Source organism: Acipenser ruthenus, chromosome 3, assembly GCF_902713425.1.
Source record: "Acipenser ruthenus chromosome 3, fAciRut3.2 maternal haplotype, whole genome shotgun sequence".
Taxonomy (NCBI): Eukaryota; Metazoa; Chordata; class Actinopteri; order Acipenseriformes; family Acipenseridae; genus Acipenser; species Acipenser ruthenus.
Window position 1 is genome coordinate 26,932,336 of NC_081191.1, and position 26,167 is coordinate 26,958,502.

General features: G+C 38.4%; 1 protein-coding gene across 5 annotated transcripts in view; it reads left to right on the forward strand.

Annotated features, from left to right (window-relative positions):
• Window positions 1–26,167, forward strand: part of LOC117394763 (nuclear factor of activated T-cells, cytoplasmic 1-like) — a 124,595-nt gene that overhangs the window by 11,599 nt on the left and 86,829 nt on the right. For 4 of the 5 annotated variants that reach the window (XM_059012753.1, XM_033993302.3, XM_033993304.3 and 1 more), the window contains exons 2-3: window positions 5,754–6,807; window positions 13,477–13,636. In XM_059012753.1, coding sequence (XP_058868736.1) covers window positions 5,754–6,807; window positions 13,477–13,636 — 1,214 coding nt within the window. Of the gene's footprint in view, window positions 1–2,869; window positions 3,105–5,753; window positions 6,808–13,476; window positions 13,637–26,167 lie in introns of those variants that run through there. The other variant, XM_033993303.3, reaches the window with a different exon arrangement.

Sequence of the window (26,167 nt, forward strand, 5' to 3'; positions counted from 1 at the left end):
GTAATTTTTGTCAACAACTGCTACCACATGAAGGGGCTCTAACATGGTAGCATCAAGACATGTAGGACATGACGTGGGGGTAGGAGGCAAGACGAAGCCTTCATTAAATTGAGATTCTTTTGAGAAAATCTTTTCCATTTCTGATACTGCTCTGTCTAGAATATTTAACATAGGTCTCTTTAATGTCAGACTATAGTCAGTTTAGCAGTACTTCCAGAGTCGGAATGTCCTAGTGTTGAAAGCACAACAGAATCAGCTAGCTGCTTACTCGTGGTTCTCTTGTCTCTTTGTATTATGCACATCTACAGCTACACTACAGTGCTCAGTCCGGAAATCTTCATCTTTACGAAGATTTTTTTAATGCGTCTTCTGATGCGTTCATCACCTCACCGGCAGAGCACAGATCAATAGATTGTGATTGAAGAATAGCTTGTGCTGGCTTCAGAATACCAGGAATATGGATGAGGAACTTTCCAAGAACAAAAAAATCTGTCTCTCAAGCTGAGAAAAAAGTCCAGATGCTTCTGTACATAGGTCTATGGAAGCAATATCTTCCTCTGTGACATCTAACAGTATATCAAGAATAAGACTCTGATTATCAACAACACATTTGGTCACTTCAAAATGGCTTGTCCAGCAAAACATCTCTTTAGTGAAGGGCCATGTACCTTTGAGTAATGTAGTGGTGATGATATAATGCAAACAGAGAATTACGGAGATCAAACAATCTCTTTGCACCTGGTTCACTTTGAATTGCATGCACTACAGCTGATGGTTTTAACAATGTATGTACGGTATGTGCCTTCCTAGTTTTCTTTACAGCAAAGCCTGCACATCTCCATTAACCCCACTCATCATAGCACTGGCCGATGATGCTGTCAGCATTAAATCCTTCAGAGAGGTGCTTTTGTATCTGAGCTGTAATGTATTCTGCATCCAACTGATGTAATTCAACAAGCCAATCTTATGTTCCTCAGATATAGAATCACAAACAAATCTTACCATGATGGACAGATTTTCTACATTGCACTTATCTCCTGTCTGATCACTTTTGATACAGTACCCACTAGAATCAGAATGCATGTATTTGTTTTTAATTTGATTAAGTACCATTTTACTTACTGTCTAAATAATCTAATTTTGTATATATTTTGATGTATACTTTGCATTCTGTGGCATAGTCTTCACTATCTCTGCTAATGTAGGGTCTTTCTGTAGAGTGTATTAAAATAGCTTTATGAAAAGCCCATTTGTAAAACAATCCACATCCATTTTACCACTATACTCACAAAGAGGGAGTTTATTGACAGCGAGAAAATGCTCAATGCTTTTACATAGTATGTGTTTTTCTCCACTTATTTGGGGCCTAACAGAGAACCACTGGTTTCTCCCATTGCCTGTCTCTGTTTAAACTCACTACAAGCAGCAACAGCTTGTAAATGAGCACAACTCGTGACATGCTTGTGAAAAGCCTTTTCAAGTTCAAGAGCAGATTTCCAATTGTAAACCATATCCCTGTCATACTGTAAACACTGTATCCCTGTCATACTGTAAACACCGTATCCCTGTCATTTATTACCCCGAAAATGTGACGAGGAAAACAAAAGCAGACATCTCTTGTTACAGAATACTCAAGCCGAGGAAGCATTTTATACCAACTAGCGTTTAAGCTTCTCTCTCACTGTCCAAACATAAGTCGACGAGGATAGGATTTTAAAACAGTCTGACTTGGATTATCTTTATTACGATTGTCATTAGCAGTTGCACTAGAACAAGAAGCAACAGCAGATTTTAGTTTATTTTCCTCCGTTTCTTTTTGTGACGGACTTTCATTATCATACCTGTCAACTTTTGAAAATACAAAATCAGTAGTGGGGGGGGGGGGGCAATCCTTGATACCTTTTTCCCCTGTAGAGTGGCGGCAGCGGCGGCCCACGTGCGTGGCTAAGCATGTGAACTTGCCTCGCGCACTGAATACATGCCTGCCACAGTACATGCCTGCCACAGGGATTGCAGTAACCGGCCAGGACTTTTGCAGACATTAAATATTTGCTGACATAAGGGGGTTTAATAGTACAGTTTTGAGCAAAATACGGGAGAAAATCTGTCACGGGGGATTTCCAGGAGAAGGGGCTAAAATACGGGAGGCTCCCGGTGAATACGGGAGAGTTGACAGGTCTGCATTATCAGTGCTAGTGTGAGGCAGAGGCTCTTTTTCTCTAATGAGAAACCGATCCATTGTGATGCAAAACTACGGTAAGATGGGGACCCGTTGTCAGTAAATAAAACATAAACATGTCTGTAAATTATTATTATTATTATTATTATTATTATTATTATTATTATTATTATTGTTGTTGTTGTTGTTTTTAAACCTCTAGAGAGTGAATTTGTGTGGGCCAAAGGGACATTTGGTGGTGCAGGGTCCACCCCAGCACCCCTCTAGTGCCGGCACTGCTAGGTTTACAGGGGCATAGTTTGAGTATGTATAAAAAAAATTGTAAGCATACAATGTGCTTTGTGGTTAACAAGCATGAAAGCGAGGAAAAATGGTGAACAAAAATAGGACTTGAACTTACCATGCTTTGAGACTAAGTAGTTAATACTTATTGCCATTTTTCTTAGCGTGCCTAATTTCAAAGAAGAAAGTTGACAGCAGATAATAACAAGTAGCTTGTTTAGTCATTTTTTCTTTTCTTTTTGCAAACATGGAAATGTGAACTTTTACAGTTTTAGAGATGGTGGCAGATAGTGGTGTGAATGAGAGTCACAAGAGTGAGTGTGGGTTGAGACACACACACCCACCTAGAGAGAGAGAGAGCCTGAATCTCGCAAACACATTTTAATTAACCAAATTACCAACAGCCATTGTGCTTCCTCTGCCACGTTGTTGTGCCTGAGCTATATCTGCCTCTGTTTGAATCTGATCCATGTTGTACGAAAGGTTTAAGGAGGATTTTCCCATTTCTGGCATGACAGGTTTGCACAGTTTGTTGAAACGTTCTACAAAGACTGAAACATGAGCTCCTTAACAGAAGAGCAAGAATTTGATTTTGATTTTCTATTTGAATACAACCAAGGAGAAGACTCCACCAGTAATAAAGGTTTGTAATACTATGTCCAGAGATGGGAACTTGGAACCCTGTTTATACAGTTCTAATTAAAATAGTGATTTTTGCAAAGCAGTAAAGATGTTTACAACTCTCTGTTCTGGAAAAATGACTGAGCTAAAATGTATTTCTCATAGAAAGTTAAACATTATTTTTTGTTTTAGAATAAATAATTTAAATGTCATACAGTACTGTAAAGTTATTTTACTTTGTAAAGTGTTGGTCTGTATTTTTTATGTTGTGTGTGTGTGTGTGTGTGTGTGTGTGTATATATATATATATATATATATATATATATATATATATATATATATTCTGCAAGCACATTGCTTACATTTTATTATTTTTACTGGAAATGGCAGCATGTGAACTACATAAGTGTTGTAAAGGAGACTAGTAACATATCCTGCTACATGAAGTGTTATCCAAGATGGACTTTGGGATACTATAGTTTGCATATAGCTGGTGCAATATGATATTGGGTTTTACTGTAGACAGCTATATACCAACCTTTGTAGTTGCCATTCTAGATTATTTTTGTGGTCTGTTTTCAAACAACAGTTTACAGTTTATACATATATATATATATATATATATATATATATATATATATATATATATATATTAGAGCTGTCAAGCGATTAAAAAAATGTATCATGATTAATCTTGTGATTTAGTTATAATGTCCCTCGTCTTTGGAACTTGCTCCCAATTCATATACTAGCACAATTTAATCTTTTAAATATAATTTAAAAATAAATGTGGTTATTGAAATAAAACAAAGCTACAATGTTAACGGGTCTGCAGCCGGTAGCTATCCAACAGCACTGTTATACTTATTGTTAAAGAGTACTCTGTCGAAACTGACGGGTTTCATTTGTTATTGTATTGTTGCTGTCTGTAACAGAACATCTACTAGAGTGTATTTTGAGAAGTGAAAGCATGTTTAGCACGCAGGTGGTACAGCAGACTAGATGCACTTCTGTGATACTGGAACGCACTTTGATAGTAGATTCAAGTAACCCTCTTTCTATCCAATGAACCGTCATAATGTTAAAAAAATAAACATCCCATTCAGAAGTCCTTCAGTTTGCTACATAATGCGGTTCCGTGACTTATTTTATATACAAACAATGACTGCACTCATTCAGTCCTGCCATGCACTAAAATGGTGCCGCAGGAAATTCATTACGGTATGCTAAGCGGGACAAGACAGAAGTGCGATTAAAGGGTGTTAAAAAATGAATCTCCCAAACAATGAATGTGTTAATTGCAGAAGATAACTGCGATTAATTGAGAATTGACAAAGCAAGTGGGGCTTGCTTTGTCAACTTTGGGTCTTTTCCCACTGTCCTCTAGTGTGAAAGCAAACGTAAGTGTTTTTTTCTAAACAGGTTGGTGCCTGTGTGTTTTATTTTACAAACAATAAAGCAAATCAAATCAAAATAAACCTGAACTCCGGTTAGGAGTATATGACTAAACTTTCCCCAAGTTCTAACTAAATACTGGACAGCTGAGCCATTTCCCGATAACCAAAACAAAACCCTGTTCCGCAACACAAGTTTAATATACCTTTCCCCATCAGATTTATTAATCCTAGTCTATGTGTAGGTCATAGCCCTCAGACAGACAGCCAGGACCTCATTTAAATACTTTCCTTTAATCATTGCCAAGTGCTTCTCATTCCATGCCTAATTGAGCATGCATGGCATTCTGGATTATGTAGTCCTGACGTCACTGTTTTACACATCAGGACTACACTTGATTACATAGGATATAGGCTACGTGTTATTCGTGGCCCTATGCGTTTCCCTTCTATAATCTTCCCCCACCCTCTATCACACACCCCCCCCCCCCCCCCGTCCCGCTCAGACCCAACAGGGCGAGCGACCTTGGAGAACAAAGAGTGTACTCGAGACAGATTGTCTGCATTACTGTGGTTTTTTTCCTGCCCTGTGTTAAGTTGAAAAGTTAAAAACCTGTAAGCTTAAAAACCTGGTTACTCATGCAACTCAGAGATTAGCTTAATACGTTTTCCTAACAAATAGTATTGAAGGGATTCAAATAATGTATATGCTGCTGTTGTTTGTGTTATTGTTGTTATTGTTGTTGTTGTTGTCTTCAACACCTTATATTTAAAAACGATACATTAATAAGGAAGTCCAACTACATACTTACACAATAGTTTACTGTAAAAAATAAATATGATATCACTGACAGATCGTGGGTACAAAAATAAACAATTGCTGCTTATTATGTAGGCTTTGGTATAGAAACAGATTCTAAAAGATATTTCAAACAGAGTTGGTCAGGTGTAGATTTACTATAAAAGTCAAAGCCCTTATCTATATAATAATATATTGGAAGCAATAAATTAACTAACATAATTGATTGAAATCCCCGTAGAAGTTTGACATTATTAAATGGTTATAAGATACATATAAATATGTATAGCAAAGAAAAAAATAAATAAATAAATGGAAATTGATATAAATGTACTGGGATAGCACCACTTGTTTACTTGGCCTTAAGCATCATATGACTATAAGATTTATTTTTGTGTGCTGTTAGCCATTCAGAAATCATAGCAAATTATCATGAAATATGGCTGTATTTAAACATGCTGATCTCTTTTGCTTGCAGAAGCCTTCAACTATGCAACACCTAATGTTAGCATCTCCCTGCCCCTCAACATGGGAAACCCCTGCTTGTCAACATACCACGGCATCCATTCCAGCCAAGTTATGTCTTCCAACCATCAAGCCGGGTATATGGACAACGGTGCCTCGGGCTACTATCTGTCTCCTAACATCAGGCCAAATGGAGCCCCTACCTTGGAAAGCCCCAGGATTGAAATCACTCCTTACATTGGGATGCACCATGGCAACAGCCAGTACCCCCAGGAAGAAGGGATTGAAGAAGGCATCCCCAGTGCTAAGAGACCAAACTCAATTGTCACCCTGACCTTGCCCACTGCGGACAATTACAGAGATCCCAGCTGCCTCAGCCCAGCCAGCAGTTTGTCTCCCAGAAGCTGCAATTCAGAAGCCTCTTCCTATGAGTCAGGCTACTCATACAATTATGATAACTCCCCACAGAACTCTCCCTGGCAGTCGCCTTGCGTTTCCCCCAAGGGCACTGCTCCAGAAGAAGTCTACCACCGCAGGCTGGCAGCCTGCACACTGCTCACCTCTCCAAGACACTCCCCCTCCACATCCCCCAGGACCAGCGTCACAGACGAGAACTGGCTTGGCACACGCAACTCCCGGCCGACCTCTCCATGTGGAGGGAAGAGGAAGTACAGCTTTAATGGTGTCCCCTACAGACACCCCTCCTACTCCCCACACAATTCCCCAACCCCATCACCCCAGACTTCCCCTCGGCTCAGTGTGACCGATGAGACCTGGCTGAACAACACCAACCAGTACACCAACTCCGCCATTGTGGCAGCCATTAATGCTCTGACCACCGACAACATGGACATGAACGATGGCATCCCTGTTAAGTCCAGGAAGACCAATGTCGACCACATGAGCCTTAAAGTGGAACCAGACGAAGAGGAGCATGGCACAGTAGCCTTGTCCTCCGAAGACTTTTCCAACCGACAGATGCCCTTCAAAAAAGAAAACTTCTGTGGGGAATTTTTATCAGTGCCACAGAACCCCTACTCCTGGTCCAAACCAAAGTCCTACATAAGGTAAGATGCCTTCTCTTTCATTTCACACTGTGTTAGCACATTACAGAAGCCAATCAGACAGTATCATCGTGCCAGAAACATCCATGAAAAGCACTTGACAGGCCAGTATACCAGCAGTCTAGCCTTATCTACCATGGATTAATCCAATGGTTAATGCGAGGTGGCACATTTCATCTCAACTATGGCCAAGTAAATTGTGGCAGAAGTACATTTTGTAATTCAGTAAAAAGTTATTCATCGTCACTTTTTCATATTTTAATTAATCACTAACAAAGTGTAGCCGCGCCTTTTCACATTTTTTATGGTAACTACATTTATTACATACTGGTACCTCAAGGACACAACTGCCATGTATGTATTATTTTACTATTGAAGACCATTAAACAGTCAGCTGCACGTGCATCTTGAGTGAGCCAGTTGGATATGAGTCCCTCGGACCAGGTTTATTTCTGGCCTTGTTTCCACCTGTCACTATTTTTTTCCATCAGCAGAAGAGTGACGTCAACACGACCTGAACTGGGACTCTGATAGTACTGTCTGGATTTAGAATACAGACTGAGAGAATTTCTTAGGGCCCAGTTGCTGTGATGGAGGAATTACTTGTAATCTAATGAATGCTCCCGTGCAGAGGATGTCAGAGGCAGGTTTTAAAGTGAAGAAAAAAACATGTAGGCATAACAGAGTGCTGTGATTGATTTAAACTATACTATTGAAGGAAAGTTTATTAATTTATAAATGGCAAACTGTGAAAGGGTTCTTGCTTGTGGGTGCGTGCATTCGCTGCTGAGTGATAGGCAGGAGACCAGACAGGTTGAAATTGACACGCCCCGCAGGCGCGCAGGATTTATTTACACACATACACACAACAGCTCACGTGACCCTACCAACCATGGTAGCTCACTGAGTGCATACGGCCAGCGTACGAAAAACAAAATAAAACACAATACAAAAAACTATAAAATAAAAGGTGCCGTAAAAACGGCGTGCGCTACTCCCTAATGCATGGAGGTCCCGCTTGCTCACCTCGCTATACTTTAAAGGGATCTACCATCCCCGAACTAATCTTTATGTATCAACACAAACCCCGACTCCGGCCGTCGGCGGTTTTGGCAGCTTCTTTTGGCTCCGATCCCGGTTCACCATCACGGCGATCGGAGGATTTCAGCAACTTATTTCTCTCACTATGCTCGGGTAGCGTGGACGATCTTCAGCCCGTTGTCCGTGGCTTTGCAGCAGCCCCGAGGTGAACAAACAGGACCTCTTTATACCTGACGCTGTGCTGGAACACACCTACCCGCTGATCATCCACAGCTGGCAATCACACACGGCAGGTGATCCCAGGAGCGTCAGGTACTGCAATAAATTAAATAACCATTACACACATTTACACAATATTAAATTAACAATGTATTCACACACAAACCCCCTCTTCATGTGCAGGGCTCCTGCCCTGCTACATACCTCCCCCCTTGTGCAAAGCACAGATGGCCGCCACCGGCCACCTCCCCCCTTGATTGACGCCTCTCTGTGTGGGTGGGAGTTACACCTAGGCAGGAGGGTACATTGGGTCTTTGTGTGGGCCACTCTTTCCATCCCGGTGCCCCCTTAAAAGGGACCGAGGACCGGTGACAAGGGACCCAGGCGGCGTGGATCGGGCGACCGGAGCGCAGGCTGGTGACCAGGCGGCTGCAGCTGCAGGCAGAGGCGAGAGCCCCTGCGACAGTGTAGTGACGTCTGGTTCACCAGGGGGAGCGAAACAGGAGTCTGGGCGAACGACCGTGCCTGGTGGTGCTGCGACTTGGGACCCAGGTCCAGGGATGAGAGGTCCAGACATGACGGTGGGGTGTCTGGGAGCACGGGCCGAGGGAGCTGACCCTTAGGCGCCGGAATGGAGTGCAGGGGTGGAGGTCGGGGCTGTGGTGGATCTGGTCTCCTCAACTCCTCCACCATAGAAACCCGTCGCTTCTCTCCTTCCTCGTTGTCGGGGTCGGCAGCACTTCCTCCTCAGGGTGTTGGACGGCAGCTCCTCCTCCTCAGGCTGTCGGGACGGTAGCTCCTCCTTCTTTGGCCCTCGAGACGGCAGCTACTCCTTCTTGGACTGTAGCTCCTCCTCTGGCTCTTCAGACAGGCAGGCAGCCACTCACTGCTACTCTGGCCTTTGAGGACAGTAGCTCCTCCTACTTTAGCCTTGGAGGACGGTAGCTCCTCCCCCTCTGGCTTTCAGGGCTCTAGCTCCTCCCTCTGTGGCTTTTCACCCACGTCTCATTTGGCTCCCCTCTCTGGCTCCCTCAGCAGCGCCTCCAGTGGCTGCTGAGCGTCACCTGCGGGCTTGCCCTTGTCCCCCCAAAAAAATTTCAGGGGTTTGGGGCATCAGCACTTTCCCCAGGGGTCCTCCCCCCTGGAATCACGATCTCCGCCTTATGTCCCGCCTTGCCTCGGCGAAACGCAGCGAATCCCACCGCTGCCACCATATGTGAAAGGGTTCTTGCTTGTGGGTGCGTGCATTCGCTGCTGAGTGATAGGCAGGAGACCAGACAGGTTGAAATTGACACGCCCCGCAGGCGCGCAGGATTTATTTACACACATACACACAACAGCTCACGTGACCCTACCAACCATGGTAGCTCACTGAGTGCATACGGCCAGCGTACGAAAAACAAAATAAAACACAATACAAAAAACTATAAAATAAAAGGTGCCGTAAAAACGGCGTGCGCTACTCCCTAATGCATGGAGGTCCCGCTTGCTCACCTCGCTATACTTTAAAGGGATCTACCATCCCCGAACTAATCTTTATGTATCAACACAAACCCCGACTCCGGCCGTCGGCGGTTTTGGCAGCTTCTTTTGGCTCCGATCCCGGTTCACCATCACGGCGATCGGAGGATTTCAGCAACTTATTTCTCTCACTATGCTCGGGTAGCGTGGACGATCTTCAGCCCGTTGTCCGTGGCTTTGCAGCAGCCCCGAGGTGAACAAACAGGACCTCTTTATACCTGACGCTGTGCTGGAACACACCTACCCGCTGATCATCCACAGCTGGCAATCACACACGGCAGGTGATCCCAGGAGCGTCAGGTACTGCAATAAATTAAATAACCATTACACACATTTACACAATATTAAATTAACAATGTATTCACACACAAACCCCCTCTTCATGTGCAGGGCTCCTGCCCTGCTACACAAACATACAAAACAGTGTTGCATTTTGTCATTCTTATACAGATTAAAAATAGAAAGAACTAAAATAAAAATAACCAAATAAATATTTTATCCTGGTGGTTATAGGTGTGTCTGGCTGGCTTATCAACATTTTTAAAAATACTGTTTTTTTGGTTTTTTTTGGTCTATTTCAATTTCAGACATTAACTCTAACATAAACTAAATTACTAATTGTACTGGGGGGGTTTCAATCCAAATTTACACTACTGTTTTTGGCACAGTGTATTTGAACAATGTGACCTGGGTCACCCTTTTCTCATAGCCATTTTTCTTAAATACAATTTGTATATGTTTATCTTATTTATTTCTGTAATGTAAAATGGGATTGATCTTCAAAGACCTGCACACCACTAAATCAATTTGAGTTTCTATGAGCTTCCTTGATAGTTATTTTTTTTAAGAACTTGATTCATCAAATGTTTTCATATTTATGCAGTAGCTTTTTTTTCCACTGGCACATTTTCCTTCAGGAAATAAAGTGTTTGATGGAGATAATCTTATAGGAAATGAACTCGACAGCCAAACGGAGGCAAACAGTTAGCGGAATAATTGTAATGCCTTGTGCTTCAAAGCTAACATATTATTGCTGCTAATGTGATGTCATACAATGGATATTGTGATTGAAAGGAATGCAAAAGTGTTAGGTTGCAAGAGCAATAAGTGCTAGGGGTCTAGTGGTACATAATGTAATGTGTATATTTAGATATTTTCCAGATTTAAGTGTTTGATTGAGATTGACTAGTGGTGTGCCCGTCCGTGTAGAAACGAGAATTCGTAACGAGTATGGCCAAATTGTAATGTTGCTATTACTCATTATTGTGAGATTTAAAAAAAAAATGCATTGAATCAGCTCCTGGCTCCAATAGGGCAATCTCAAGACTAGAGACAGAGAGCTGGGAAGGAGGGACCAGTGTGACACAGTCTCTATCACAACGGAGCTAAGAGTCATTCAGCATTGTGTGATGTCAGGCAAATGGAACGTTCGGCTCATTTAATCAAATATACTTAAAAAAAAAAAGTCAAATAAAAAATAAAATTATTTTGAGTTCATACTGGATAACTTGCCCTTTTCAAGACTAGACGTTCACTGAAAAGGGCATGTAACCAGGAGGTCCCCGGTTCAAATCCCACCTCAGCCACTGACTCATTGTGTGACCCTGAGCAAGTCACTTAACCTCCTTGTGCTCCGTCTTTCGGGTGAGATGTAATTGTAAGTGACTCTGCAGCTGATGCATAGTTCACACACCCTAGTCTCTGTAAGTCGCTTTGGATAAAGGCGTCTGCTAAATAAACAAATAATAATAAAATAATAATAATTGTATTTTCATTTGATTTTCATCTTCTCTTTGTCTTGCAATAACAGCTAGTACTATGTTAATATTCACTGTATAGATATTATTTATACATACAGTTGTAGTCAAAAGTTTACATATTGCAATGGAAATTTATAATTTCTAGAAATTTCTCATAAACAAAGAATTTTAGGAACAATCTTTTGTAGCAGAAGTTTTGCTTTTGTGGATGGGGAAAAAAAGTTACAAGAAATAGATGTCTACAATTATTTATTTCAGCATTTTATTTGCAAAACTCAAAAAATGTTAATTCAAAAGTATTCATACCCTTTGATGCTATGATAGTACTGTCTACAAGGTGCTTGAAATTTCAATATGATAATGCAGAACCTAATTCTAGAAAATGCTGGATTGTAGGTGAACATTCTTAGAGAGTATAAAATGGTTAGGTATAGGATGATTGCTGTCATTACCAATATGTCAATATGGGAAAAAGTAAAGAGTTCTCTGGACCTTAGGCAAAATAATGATTTATTGTCATAAGGCTAAAGAAGGATACAAGACAATTTCCAAGCATTTGAGTATCCCAATTTCAACTATTGTTTCTGTTGTTAAGACGTACAAAACTCATGGTACTTTCACAGTGCTCCCTCGGTCTGGAAGAAAGAAGGTTCTTTCACCAAGAATAAGTAGAAGAATTGTGAGGAAGGTTATTAAAATCAGAGATTGACTGCTAAAGATATTCAAAGTGAATTGGCTAAAAGTGGGAGGGGGGTTTCAATTCAACCGTAGGTCGAGTATTGCATCGTGAAGGTCTCAATGGTCGCAGGCCAAGAAAAAAGCCACTCTTAGGGAAATGTCACAAGGACAATCGCTTAAAGTTTGCAAAATGGCATTTGAATGATGGATATGAGCTCTGGTCAAAGATTTTGTAGAGTGATGAAACAAAAATCGAGCTATTTGGTCACACTGATAGTCGTTACGTTTGGAGGAAGTCTGGTGAGGCGTAAAAAGAAAAGAACATCATACCTACTGTCAAGCATGGAGGTGGTAATACCCTTCTATGGGAATGTTTTCTAATGGCACAGGAAATTTAGTTCCAATACATGGTAAAATGGATTCTATAGCATATCAAAAGATATTGTCCAATCATCTGAAACCCTCACCTACAAAACTTGGTTTAAAGTGCAACTGGATGTTCCAACATGACAACAATCCGAAGTAGACATCAAAATCTACTTCAGAATGGTTAAAGAAGAATAAAATCAAGGTTCTGGAATGGCCTAGTCAAAGTCCCGATCTAAATCCAATTGAGAATCTTTGGTATGAGTTGAAGAAGGTTGTGCACAAGAGAAGTCCTCAGAATTTGAATGAACTGGAACAACTTTGCATTGAAGAATGGTCAAAAATCACTAAAGAATCATTCCAAAAGCTCATTGGCAAATATCCTAATCGTTTAAAAGAGGTTATTATTGCTAAAGGTGCCTCAACTAGCTATTAATTTCATTTTCCTTGTCAGGGTATGAATACTTTTTAATTAGCATTTTTGGAGTTTTGCAAAAGAAATTGCTGAAAGAAATGAATGTAGACATCTGTTTCTTGTAACTTTTTGCCTCATCCAGAAAAGCAAAACTTTTGCTACAAAATATGTTTTCTAAAATTCTTTGTTTTCGAGAAATTTCTAGAAATTATAAATTTCCATTGGAGTATGTAAACTTTTTGACTACAACTGTATGTATGCATTAAATATGATGTCACCTTGCCTACATACTGTATGGCACATCCTTGTTTGCTGGACAATATATAAATATGAACATTTGTTTGTAATATTGATATTTTGTTTACTAACTTTCTTGGTAAACAGTTGTAACTGTCCATAGCATGAAGAAAATGTGGGTTGTATCGCTTTTGTATTTCAATCAACATCTCAGCCCTTGTGGTGCAAATTCCTTTGGCCATTAATCTTCATAACACAGCGACTGTTTATAACAAGGGCTTTTAAATTACTTATGTCATGGTATGATATTGCAATGTAAGATGGTGAAGGATGAGCAGCGATTCATGGTCTTGAAAGTAATAGTGCCATGCTCTATTGTGGTGCATGCTAATCTACTCCTCATGAATGTTTAATGGGCACTCCCTTCCATTACAGTCCTTCTCTGCCTGCACTTGACTGGCAGCTGCCATCTTGCTCGGGACCTTATGAACTTCAGGTTGATGTGCAGCCCAAATCCCATCACCGCGCTCATTACGAGACAGAAGGAAGCCGAGGAGCGGTGAAGGCATCAGCTGGCGGACATCCTATTGTGCAGGTACCTTTAAAAAAATAATAATAATAATAATCTAAATCACCATTCCAGCCTGGTATATAATTTAGCTACACTTTTTGAGTTACTAAATACTATATTCACTTTTTAAGTTACTATTTACTAGAAAAACTAGTCACACAGTCAGACAGTTTTGCTGTGTCACTTTCAAAACATACATAAAGTAGCCCCACAACATAGAAAAACACACCTTATTAGTAACCTATTATCCATCTTTCTTTCTTTTTTTAAATCTGTAAATAAGTCTTTCTACATGACTGCATGAGTCTGTCATAGACCCTAGTAGAATTTAGGTTTATGACTGACTTGACTGGGTTGGAAATCATTTTAAAAATTGGTGCTGAACAAGCACCCCCCCCACCCCTCCCCCTTCCCCCCTCCCGTTTGCGACCAGTTTCTGCAGTTAAACTTCCCACATGACACAAACCTTTTCTCCTGTGTATGTGGATGAGTATGGGTGGGTCATGTGAGTAGTCCAGACCCAATGAGAAACTATAGTCATCTATGGTTGCTAAGGAATTAAAACAAATAATCTAGCGCCATAGTGTCAGATTTGCACCCCTGCTTGAAGATGTTGTGATTGGCTAATCTGACTTTTTCAAATTAGATGAATAAATCATGAATTATATTAATTATTTTTAATTGTGTCCGCATACTTGCTAGCAAGGTGCAAATCATTGACTAAAGATTTTGGCTAACCCTGTCTCGCGCTGTGACATCTGTCAAATTGTTGTTTATTCAACTTATTGTAGTTTATTCAGGGTGGACCACATTTTTTTCATGATTTTTCACTATATCTATTGTTCTTTTAAACTTGATTGGTATACTTTAATGCACACTTACTACTTGCACTGTTTAATAATAATTTGGCTCTTATACTGTATAATGTTTATAAGCTCACTGCATATAGGAAGTAGGCCATAATGTTTAGTAAGTCAAAGGCTGATAAAGTTTCTGACTTACTTTATTTACTATGATGAGTGCTGCTTTATTCATCTGAACAACGCTTCCCTAAAACAGTTTAATATTCGTTAGTAACTACAACTTGGACAGTAGCCAGCTTCATAAAAAATTTATATTTATTCACATAAATTATGCATTGCTAAAAGATGTAGTCTGTCATAATGATGTTAATTGTCTACTTAAGTGATAACCTTTGAGTGGTTGAAAGTACATGGAAATAACCCACTTGAGATATCCAAAGAGGGATTATTTTAATTAATTAATTTTTTTTTTTTTAAATTTGGAATCAGCAATTATTTTTCTTATTTTCTCCCCAATTTGGTAAGCCCAATTATTGTTTATTTCAACCCGGTTCACTGCTGCCACCCCCGCGCTGACTCGGGAGGGACGATGACGGACACACGTGTCCTCTGAACAGTGTGCCGTCAGCTTCTTTTCACTCTGCAGGTCCACCTTGCAGTCACCTCAGAGCTACAGCGTCGGAGGACCACACAGCTCTGGGCAACTTACAGGCAGGCCCGCAGGTGCCTAGCCAGTGTGCAGGGGTCGCTGGTGCGCGGTGCGCGGTGCGCAGTGAGCTGAGGACACCCTGGCAAACCTAAGCCCTCCCCCCCCAGGTGATGCTCAGCCAATTGTGCACTGCCCACTGGGAATTCCCACCCACGGTCGGCAGTGGAATAACCTGGACTCGAACCTGCGACCTCCAGGCTATTGGGCGCATCCTGCACTCCCCATGGAGTGTCTTTGCCAGATGCACTGCTCGGGATCCCCCGAAGAGGGATTTTTATACTAACGAGTTAGACTTAACCAGTTATAGCAATTATGTGATAAGTGTTTTCACATGTTTTTATTTTTTTTTGTACAGGCTATTCAGTTGATTTAAATGCTGGCGGATCTTAATGCTGCCATTGCTTAAATTAAGATTTAAGATTTCCATTCTTAACTGCAGAACCAAAAAAAAAAAAAGCACTGTAGGAGGACGTTTGAATAATACTGTAATTCTAGTAATAATCATCATCATCAACATCATCATCATCATTTTGAAAACTTTAAATTTTAATCTTACAAACTATTATTAATAATAATAATAATAATAATAATAATAATAATAATAATAATAATAATAAAGCAGGGAATCAATCAGGGGCAAGTTTATGTTTATGAATCAGTGAAAGTTTCATGTCGTATTTTACACAAAATTGATCTTTTTGTAGTGCATGGTATAGTGTATATTGTAAAGTTCCACGAAAATAAACAGGCTCACACAGGCAGTATTCATCCAAAATGTTTATTGTGAACACAGGTAAAAGAAATAAAATGAAAAGGACCGCTGTCAGCCACGGATCACGGCAAATAAATAATAATAGTAATAAAATAACTGTCTATTCTCAGTCTCTCACTTGCTCTCTGTTTCAAAATGATTATGCCAGAGAATATGTTCTTGTGTGAGTATATATTTATATTAAACATTTTCATAAAGCTATAGGCAGTGTTAATCACGGGTATGTCAAATTGTGTAACAGAGCATGTGTAGTAATAAAATATGTCTTTAAAAAAATTGTCTGCCAAAGATGTCGTTAGTTTAGACTTGACTGTAGAAAGCGTTCAATAACTCCTAGTTATCGACAGCATTTTGCTGTCTTTCACTCTTATGAATAGCAGGTTGATGCTCAGGACCAATGAAAACTTTTTTTTGATAATCGTTAACCTTTCTCTCAATTTGTTAAAAACATGCCTTGATTGACGAAAATCGTTGGGGCTTAACAACGCATCGGAATTATCTCTTATGAATAGCAAACAGCGTTAAATAGGCTGCTATGGACGAAATCCGATCATGTACTCCTGTTTTCTCATTTCGACAGGCTTTAATCCTTTATGAATAGACCCCTTGATATCAAAATTATGCATGTCTTAAAAATTGTTTTATATAGTTGCTCGTTTTTAACATAAGAATTCAGGCAAAGCAGCCAATTCACAGATAAAAACATATTTGCAATATTGTAGTTTTTCATAGGTTTAACATTCAAGAATTAAACTTTTACATTTTTTTTTCAGTTCAACCCTTATTCATTATATTATGGCCAAATCGTTCTGACAGATTTAGTCATTTCAGTTAAAACTAGAATCATGTATTCTGGTCTCTGCAACCCTTACTTTTTATGAAAACCAGTACAGGCCCATACAAATGGGTCCTCATAATCGTGTAATAAGCGCACAGTGAGTGAAAGATTATAATCAGATACAACCTTAAACATATATAGGAGACTAGGAGTAAATAATAAAATAAAAGTTTAATGAAGTTTATTTATTATTTTAACTTCCATGTTGTATTTTAACATAACTTTCATGACCCCTGGCACAATAATTGTAATAATCACATTTACATTGTATATCAAGCATCAAAAGAAACTTATCACTATCATAACACATTTATTTTAAAAAAAAGGTATATAAATGATGGACATTGACGAAATGTTTTTGGTTTCTTTTTAATCATTCATCCTTGACCTAAGCATATGAACTTAATCACCTAGTTAGTGAGACAGTTGATTGGACACTGGATATGGAGTGATTTCAGCTGTTGAATTGCAAGCTTGAATAAAAGCAATAAAGAAAATCACAGAAAAAAATCAATATGCCACATCTGTCAAGAGAGCAGCACCTTCGTGCAATCAGCATGTTGGAGGCTGGACTAGGGCAGCGTACTGTGACTCGCCATCTTGGGTGCTCACAGCCAGCAATTTCAAACCTGGCGAGACGGTATAACCAGATACACTCTGTCAATGACAGGCCACGAACTGGGAGACCAAGAGTCACAACACCTGCCCAAGACTGACAGATCATTTTGCAGCATCTTCGTGATGTCAATTGTTAATCAGCTCAATAAAAAGTCACTGCACCTGCTCTTCACATCAGAAAGCATAATTTTAGAATCTGCTACCTGTTTTGCGGGCTGCAGATAATAAACAGTGCAGATTATGGAATGTTTTGTATTTAAAAAGTCTACTGTTAAAAACACTTGAACATATAGCTGTAGCTATATACTGTAGCTCATGAATCAGACGTTCTGCAGGATAAACCTTATATTTCATGACACAGGATAATTGGTTTGATTGGTGGAGAGCATGTTGAACTTAATAAAGTTTAAAAAATTAAAACATACCCAATACATCTACAGTTTTTGTTGTGATAAAAAAAAAACTCCCACCTAATTATAATAATGAACTAGATGAACTGTAAAAGTGGCTATGTGAAACACTCAGTGTGTTTACATGAGCATAAGAATTCCAATATTTTTCGGAAAACTAAGTTTTCCGAAAACTAATTCCGATACCAAAAGTCATGTAAACACAGTTTTCGGAAAATGTATCGGAATATTCCTTAGGTCAGTTTTTGGAAAACAGCACCTAGAAATTTCCGATTAAATTCCGAAAACTAACAAAATATATATCATGTAAACGCGCTTTTCGGAAAACTTTTTCCGATAGCGTACTGCACATGTGCAAACTTTGACCTTCATTCCTGCACGTGGTTTTAGAAAACAGAGAAAATAATAATAATCTGTAGTCAGTCTGCATGCATCCATTTTGTCTAGTTAGGGATAAAGTAATACATTTGTTAAAGTCTGTATGTATTTGTTAGCCCATACTGAAGCAGCAAATGTCTTCCAGCTTTGAAATGACGTGATAATTTAAAATACTGTCTGCAAAAGAAACTGGTAATATAGAACAGGATGAGCTGTTGGAAAGGCTGATTGCACATTGTGGGGAATCTGAATAGAGGTATAGGATAGCAATCTTTGAATTTAAGACCTGACACTTCGATAAGCACTATATTGGATTGGTCTCTGTTCTATCGCAGGAATGTCTGGTCTTCAAATCATACTTAGGCTACTACAGTACTTTGCATGCGAAAATATCCTGCATTTTCCGAAAACTTCAATCCATGTATACAGTTGAATTCTAATTAGATTTTCTATCGTTAATCATGTAAACACAGAAAAGTGACGTTTTAAGAAAATCAGTTTTCTGATTCAGTTTTCCGAAAACATTAGTCATGCCATGTAAATGTACTGATTGTAGTGTGAACTGATGAGGTTACTGTATATGTTTACAAAGTGAAAGTGCAAATAGTGGGTTCCTGACTAAGTTAAAGCAAAAGCTAGCAAGAAATCAATAACAAAGTGTAAATGCAGTGCCAAATAGAGTTTGAGGCTCAAAATGGATCTAAAACACAAGATCACTGGGGGATACTACCACATACCTTTTTTCCTTTAATATGGAGAAGCATGATAACTCCCATATGTCTTAGAATAATTAGTTCCAGGTTATGGGTGCAGCATATGAGAAAACATAATTACCAGAGAAGGATAAGCAATGTGATTGTTTGCTCTGGGGAGCTTGTGAGTTAATGGTACACCTGTACAGTAAGTATATAATCTTCACTGATTAATCTCAATGTATAACCAGCAGCCAAACCAGGGACACCCAGGTCATGAATATAATGCATACAGTGTTTCAGACCTTGCTGGAATCCTCATGGCACAATCTTCAAATGTGCTAATTTGCAAATAATTCTTTTAAATGTATTCTGATTTGTAATAGAGTTTGTAGAACTCTGCATGTCTATCAGGAGCAGTGTATATCCAATAGAGCATGTGTATTAAGAACACTGTGGAACTGTGACAAGCATGTTTCAACAGCTAAATCTGAAAGCACAGAACTATAGAAGAATGTGGTAAAAAGATACTAATTCTATTTCAGTATGAAATAGAAGGTGATTGTGGTATATTGCAGTTTTAATACTGCATTGAAATGTAGCTTTTTATCCTTACCCACTAGACTGGATTTTTAAGATCTACATATCTTTATTTTTTAAACTTGACTCCTACATGATCACTACCACATCTACTATAAGAGTATAAGAGAGTCTACCCTAGTCTCACCTGCCAACAGTTCATCAATCTTTGTCGGTGTTCCTCCTTGTGTGGTTGTTCTGTTTGTAAATCATGTTTCTGTGTGCTTAGAAATTACGTTATGATTTGTTTTAACACCCGAGTCATTAAAGTCTGGATTTCTTTGGTTGGATTTTATGTTCTGTAAAATGCATGGCTCTTAAAGCAACATCTCTGCAAAAATGAAATCAAGTTAACAATTATGTGCAATATTACTGCAATATTACTATACAAAAGCACCAAAAAAAAAAAAAAAAGCATATTCCTGTGGTTGTGATATCATAAAAATATGTACCCAGTTGCTTTTTTTGTCTGTTTCATCTTCTTTAGCAGCCGCAACTATCCCAGATATAATTCAGTTGCATTGTTTACCGTCACTATGCATAGAAATACAATTCTGTTTTAAATCATCTGTATCTTATCTGCAATATAAACTTAAATCCTGCAAACAAGCCTCGATTCCTAATTGTAATCTTGTTTTAAAACTCGCAAGCGGAATCTCCAATAGAAATGTAGGAATTTGCTGCCACTCAGTAGTTGGGGTGGGTTTAAAGTATTCAGAATGAATCAGTGATAGATACAAGTCAGGAAGGAGGGACATTGCCCAGCTGCACTGGGAAAGGTATTTTTTCTAGTAATGGGGTGAAGTCAATATGAATTGATTAACCCAGTGTTTTTCCGATGTTTTCCAGTGTTTATTGGCTATACAACTGTTACATTTTTTTGTATTGGGGTTTTTAAAAAAAATTTTATCGGTTAAAACTGAAAACCAGAAGCCCTATATATATAGTATATTATGTTAACACATACAATAAATAATACACAGCACAACCACAGCATAGGCCCTTAGCAAACTTCAGTAAAGTTGTTTAAAACAAATAGTGGTGATTTCTGCCCAGCCACCTTTACAGAGTATATATAAACTAAACCCTGTTTGCTTTGTTTTGTTTTAGAGATGACAGGATTTCATTGCAGTGTAAGTTAAGGGGCAAACTTAATCTACTAGGAAAGCAAAGATTTGTTTAATAAAATGAGCTGATGGTTCGTACTGTTGTTTGTTTACCCTGCTCTGTGGGTGTGTACAGTATAATAGAATATCTGACTGCACACCCTTTCTTCCAGAACATTTTATTACATGGAGGAATGTCAAGAACACTTCTCCACGTGGCATTGTTAAATGTGCTAGCAAAGTAGAGATGGTGTTGGACTGGCTTAGCAATTCAGGGCTTTTGTGGTTTTGGTGTGTAGTCAGCTATGACTTTCGCCTTTCCTATTGTATTGCATTCACTTGTAACAAATGGAATCAAAATGGCATTTGACATGCCATTGATGTGATTAAATAATGCTTTTTGCATACACTACTACATTTTTAGGTACATTTTTAGACTAATACCTTAAACCACTTGACTAATGTATTTGTTGTGGGTACACTAATACATCAGTGGGTACACTAATACATCAGTGTTTTTATTTGAAAATTATAAATGTATAAACATTTCATCTTTAGTTTATATAGTATATAACATTTTCAAACAGCTAAGGGAAGGCCTTGCAAAACCCACACATACATCTTGGTGGTTTTCTGCTGTCAAAAGATTAACATAATAATGACTTGTCAAAGTTTTCAAGCTGCATTAAAATACAGAATATATATATATAAACAGCCAACTAATTTTTTATCAGTAGACTTTTGAAAAAGTAACTTGTTAAACCTTCCCATTTTACCATAGGTGCTTTAGAGCAGTACTACTTGTACTTCTCAATGCCCCTCAATCCTGATACGAAGGATCACACCCCTGCTATTCAGATCTAAACTACTTTATTTCCAAGAACAGACAGCCAATTGTGCCGAATTATTCCAAAGTGTGTCTGGTTTTGATATGTCTACTGAGGATTAAGATGAGATCACCAGAATCATTTTACTTGTGACTGAACCCAGGCTTACAGAGGTGAAAGGCTAATGCGTTACCCCCACTGCACCAATTAGCCTCAATAATGATATGACAGCTGGATGTGACTGGCAGGGTTTCTTGCATGTACTCATTTGTTTAGACTTAAGCTTGTGATTTTCTTGTACAGCAGGCTAAATTGGGGTCTGAGGATGTCAAAGTGCTTACCCATATTGGATAAAGCCTACATTTGATTATTTTCTTGGACAGGGAAGCCCGTCAGGGATTTTATATTTTACAGAGGCCTCCCTTGTACAGTATGTAGCTTTACAGCTGGGCGAGATTATGGCCACGGGATCAAGACACAGCTGAGCTGAAAATATGACCTAATATTCTAGCAGCCTGTATTATGGATGGCTTTAGACTGTAAATGTAATACTTTGTGATATCAAACGAACTCATGCTGCATTATGGGGCTAGCAGCAGTCTTGGTGCAGAATACAGAGCTGCAGTACTGACATTATTTAAAAATCAATTTGTAATACAAAATACCATGTACTGACAACTAGACTTTCCCTAAGGTTTAATTTACACAGGCTGCAATCTGGCAACATTGCATTTTCAACCTTGCTGGCTTGACACCTGATTCTGTTTGGTTGGACACCTATCCTGACATACTATTAATTTTAATTTGAAGATTGGAAACAGTTATTTTTACACAAGAAAATTTTACATATCTACAAAACAAGAAACCTGCAATTTACCCCTTTTCCATGCTAGAGGTTAAAAGCAGCTTATTTGCAAAACATCTGCTGATGTGGTTTTTATGACATTTTCTGCAAAACTGCATTACATTTTCACCACAAGTACCACATATTTGTTCTCCGAAACCATTTCACCATTACAGAAGGTATTTGAGCAGCAAAATAAGTTTTATACATGGACTGTATTTCGACTGGCTGTTTACTGTTGAAAGTTCATTATACATACAGTCAGTATACTTCAACTATCCCAGACCTTTGTTATATTTTACCCTGGTCTACACCATAAGTATAATTGCTGACAGGTGGTGTGTTCACACAGTGGTCTTTATACTAATCTCAATTACGCAAGTATATATTGATTATTATTTTGTCCTGTTGTCACAGAGAAATAAGACCTCTTGCATTCAACCGGTTGATGACAACTATGTTGGAGTCACTCCAGTTGAAGTTACCCTGGGTTACATCTTCAGCAGGAGTTACACTCAACTGTGGTTGGTAATCTGCATCACATGTTACCGTCTGCCCAATGTATAATAGATTTGTGGTCCATGAGAGGGAAAATACTGATACATTACAAAATTAGCCAAGATCTGGCAGGCACGAGGAAGGTGAGCAAGCGCTTGCTCTGTATGATCATGTGGGACAATCCCAAGACTAGTGTTTCAGTTTTTGGAAGAATGATAAAATAAAAAAGGTAGTCTGGCTGATTTGTGAGTGTCCACAATTTGCTGTACCTTGTAATCTGGTGGTTTCAATGGCTCTGTGGCTTGTAAAAAGCTTTTACTGCCATCTAAACACAACAACGATCTTTTGCACTTTGCCAAAGCTCATGCGGTTAAAGAAAGATTCATCTTTTTGGGATTCATTTCCACAGAGCAATGAGATTAGGCGTACAACTTTTCCATGGATAAAATAGGGGCAGGGGGCAGGGGGATTTAAGAATTAGCCTGTTGTCAAGTCTGGTGGTTGAATGGAATCCAAGTATTTTGGAGAGTTGGATCTTGGTTAAGGACGAATCAACAGTGTCATATGCAATAACACTCAAGAGTAGATTTGGATTCAGTTTTACACATCTATCTAAATGAAAATGTATTTGATCAAAAAATCTTTAAAAAAACAAACCAAACATTTATTATTGTTATATAAAAACAGAACTGTAAAGTACAATTACACATAATTAATATGTGACATTCAAAGTGTGTAAAATCCGTGGGTGTATGAAAAGGGAAAGGTTATGTGTCTTTTTCTCCTATTAAAAAAGTTTACAAATATTTACCATAGGAGGTCCTAAAATTGCCATTGGAGAGATTTGTTTCAATGGGTGGAAAAACATTCATGCCTTGTAATACCAGTTGGTTTTTTTTTAAACTCTGTCCTGACTGAGATCATGTAAAACAACGCTATTAATTTTATCAATACTCTATACAATATATTTTACATAATTCTTAATGTTTTGTATAAAAAAGAGAGAACTAAATGACAAAATCCAAAAGAATGTTTGGTCGTAATAGTAATTGAAATAAATAAGACAAATCTGTAGATTGGTATTAATAAATACATTTAGGCAAGTATTACGAGAAAGCAGAAAGTCTTTCCAATAAAAAAAAAAGTTCCAGTATTAAGTAAGGGCACTAGATGCTAGTTTATGCCCACGGCGTGTCATTTTCATACCACCAGACACACAAGCTCTGAAGCTGAAAAAAAAAGGTTGATTAATCATAGAGATGAGAAACAGAAATGCCAATGCATAGGTCTACTTTATGAAGAAAAAGCTATGCAAAATAATCTACGTAAAATTGTCTGATACTTCAGGAGGAGGGCGAGCCCACAATACATGACACATGTTCATTAGCAACCCATTGCCTTTCACATCTCTGCCTGTGTAGCCAGCTAGCCCATTTGCAGGGGAGGTGTCAGTTGCCTTGTCCAATTGTCAGACAATAACTCCCTGACCAAGCAGATTATTACCTAGTTTAAATATAACATAATAAATCCTATACCTCAGTTAATACCCCCTTTTAGGTCTTGGCCATTAAGCCATACTTCTTCTATAGAGCAGCTTGCTGTGAAGTACTGTGACGACTCACTACTGTTCCCATTTCCAAGGTTATCCAAGCGTGTTATCCACTGGGCTGTTGAGTTAATTGAGTTCAATTTCAATTTCTAACAATCAAATTAAAAAAACATGTTAATATAATCTGGTCATCGACATGACAGGCGTGAGTTGGGGTGATTAAACTGAGGTCCCTGCTAGGATTAGAATCCATTTAATTACTGTCATCTATCTGTCTTCAGATAATTAATAATATCTTCTCTGTATAAAGTTAGATCGGACATTTTTGCATAATAGAGTATACTGTTTCTTGTCTAATGTACTTGCTGAAAGAATTCATAAAAATAGTTTCTGATTGACTGCATGAAAGCATATTTGTACACTATCCTAAATAATTACCCTTTCAATAAACCCAATAACAGTGCACTGCATTTTACTCACTGCACTGCTCACTGAGTCAAGCCATGCCATGTAAACTTGATGCTTTGTTATACTATTAAACTGTTTTGATTTGTGGTTAAGATGAGGCTAACTAAGCCTTTTTTATATTTAACAATAATGCACTTGAACCTAGATCCAGCGTTTCATCTTTGTGATGGCAGCATCTCCATGGTACCAAGGACGTAGCACATTTGCAGTGGCTGTGAGCACCTAGAATTGTTACGTTACCTGCCATTAACAATTGCTGGTGCTTACTAAATTAGAACAAATACTAGAAGAATTAACCGACTACCTATATTTAGGCATAATGATGAGAAAAGGAAACATTAATAACCAGTTGAATTTTCCCAATACCTGTCTCAAACCATCAACACATGATGGAGATTGCTTGTCACATAGCTAGCTTTCCAGTTTGAAAAATAGTATCACATTGATGGCGCTGGTGCCACCATCTTGTGCAGTAGTGCATTAGCCACTTAAGATTTTGATGAACAAAGTTTTTTAGTGTAGTTTACTGGTACATACTGTAGATGTATATTCCAAAACATGCATACATCTACCTTACAACACTAGCACCAACCAGCACAACCCTAAGCCTCATTAACATTTGCCTTGTTCTGACCAAACAGCAGCTGTAGACTGGGCATTTTTTAAAGGATTAATTTTTTTCATGACTTGGCAGGTCTTCGTAATACAGTAAAAAAAAAAAAATATATATATATATATATATATATATATGTGTGTGTGTGTGTGTGTATATGTGTATATATATATATATATATATATATATATATATATATATATATATATATATATATATATATATATATATATATATGTGTGTTATCTTCCACAGAGTTGGCATAACATTCTATAATTAATACCATATTTATTTATAATAGGGTTTCATGTCTCTTCAGAAATTTAGGGTAAGATTTCAGTCTAACTCAACTTATCTGTAATCATATTCTGTACAGTGGTTGTATATATATGTGTGTGTGTGTGAGAGAGAGAGAGAGAGAGAGAGTTGCTATGTTACTGTGACTGTAAGTAAGGTCATTTGAGGACTAAATTATGCACTGTGTAGCATAAACTATGAATCTATGAATGCCTTGTTAGAAACCAGCAAGTAGGAAATAGTAGCATTTGCATACTCTGTTTCAACACAAAGATGTGCATGTTAGCTAATTTTTAAAGCAAGAATCTGATAAGAATCAACTTGACTTATGAATGCCTATTTACTAGGTATTCATTGTAAACCTAATGATCCAGAAGGTTAAATGAAATCAAAATGTAAAAGTTAAATCCTAGGCACAGAGACCAGCAAGCATGTTCTGCTCTTTCCACACGTCGTGTAGTAACATGTTTTGCTTTGTTGAATTTTACCCTTGCAAACAGACTGGCTTTGTTAGTTTTGAAGCTTGTTAAATATTTGCATACATGAGATCACAG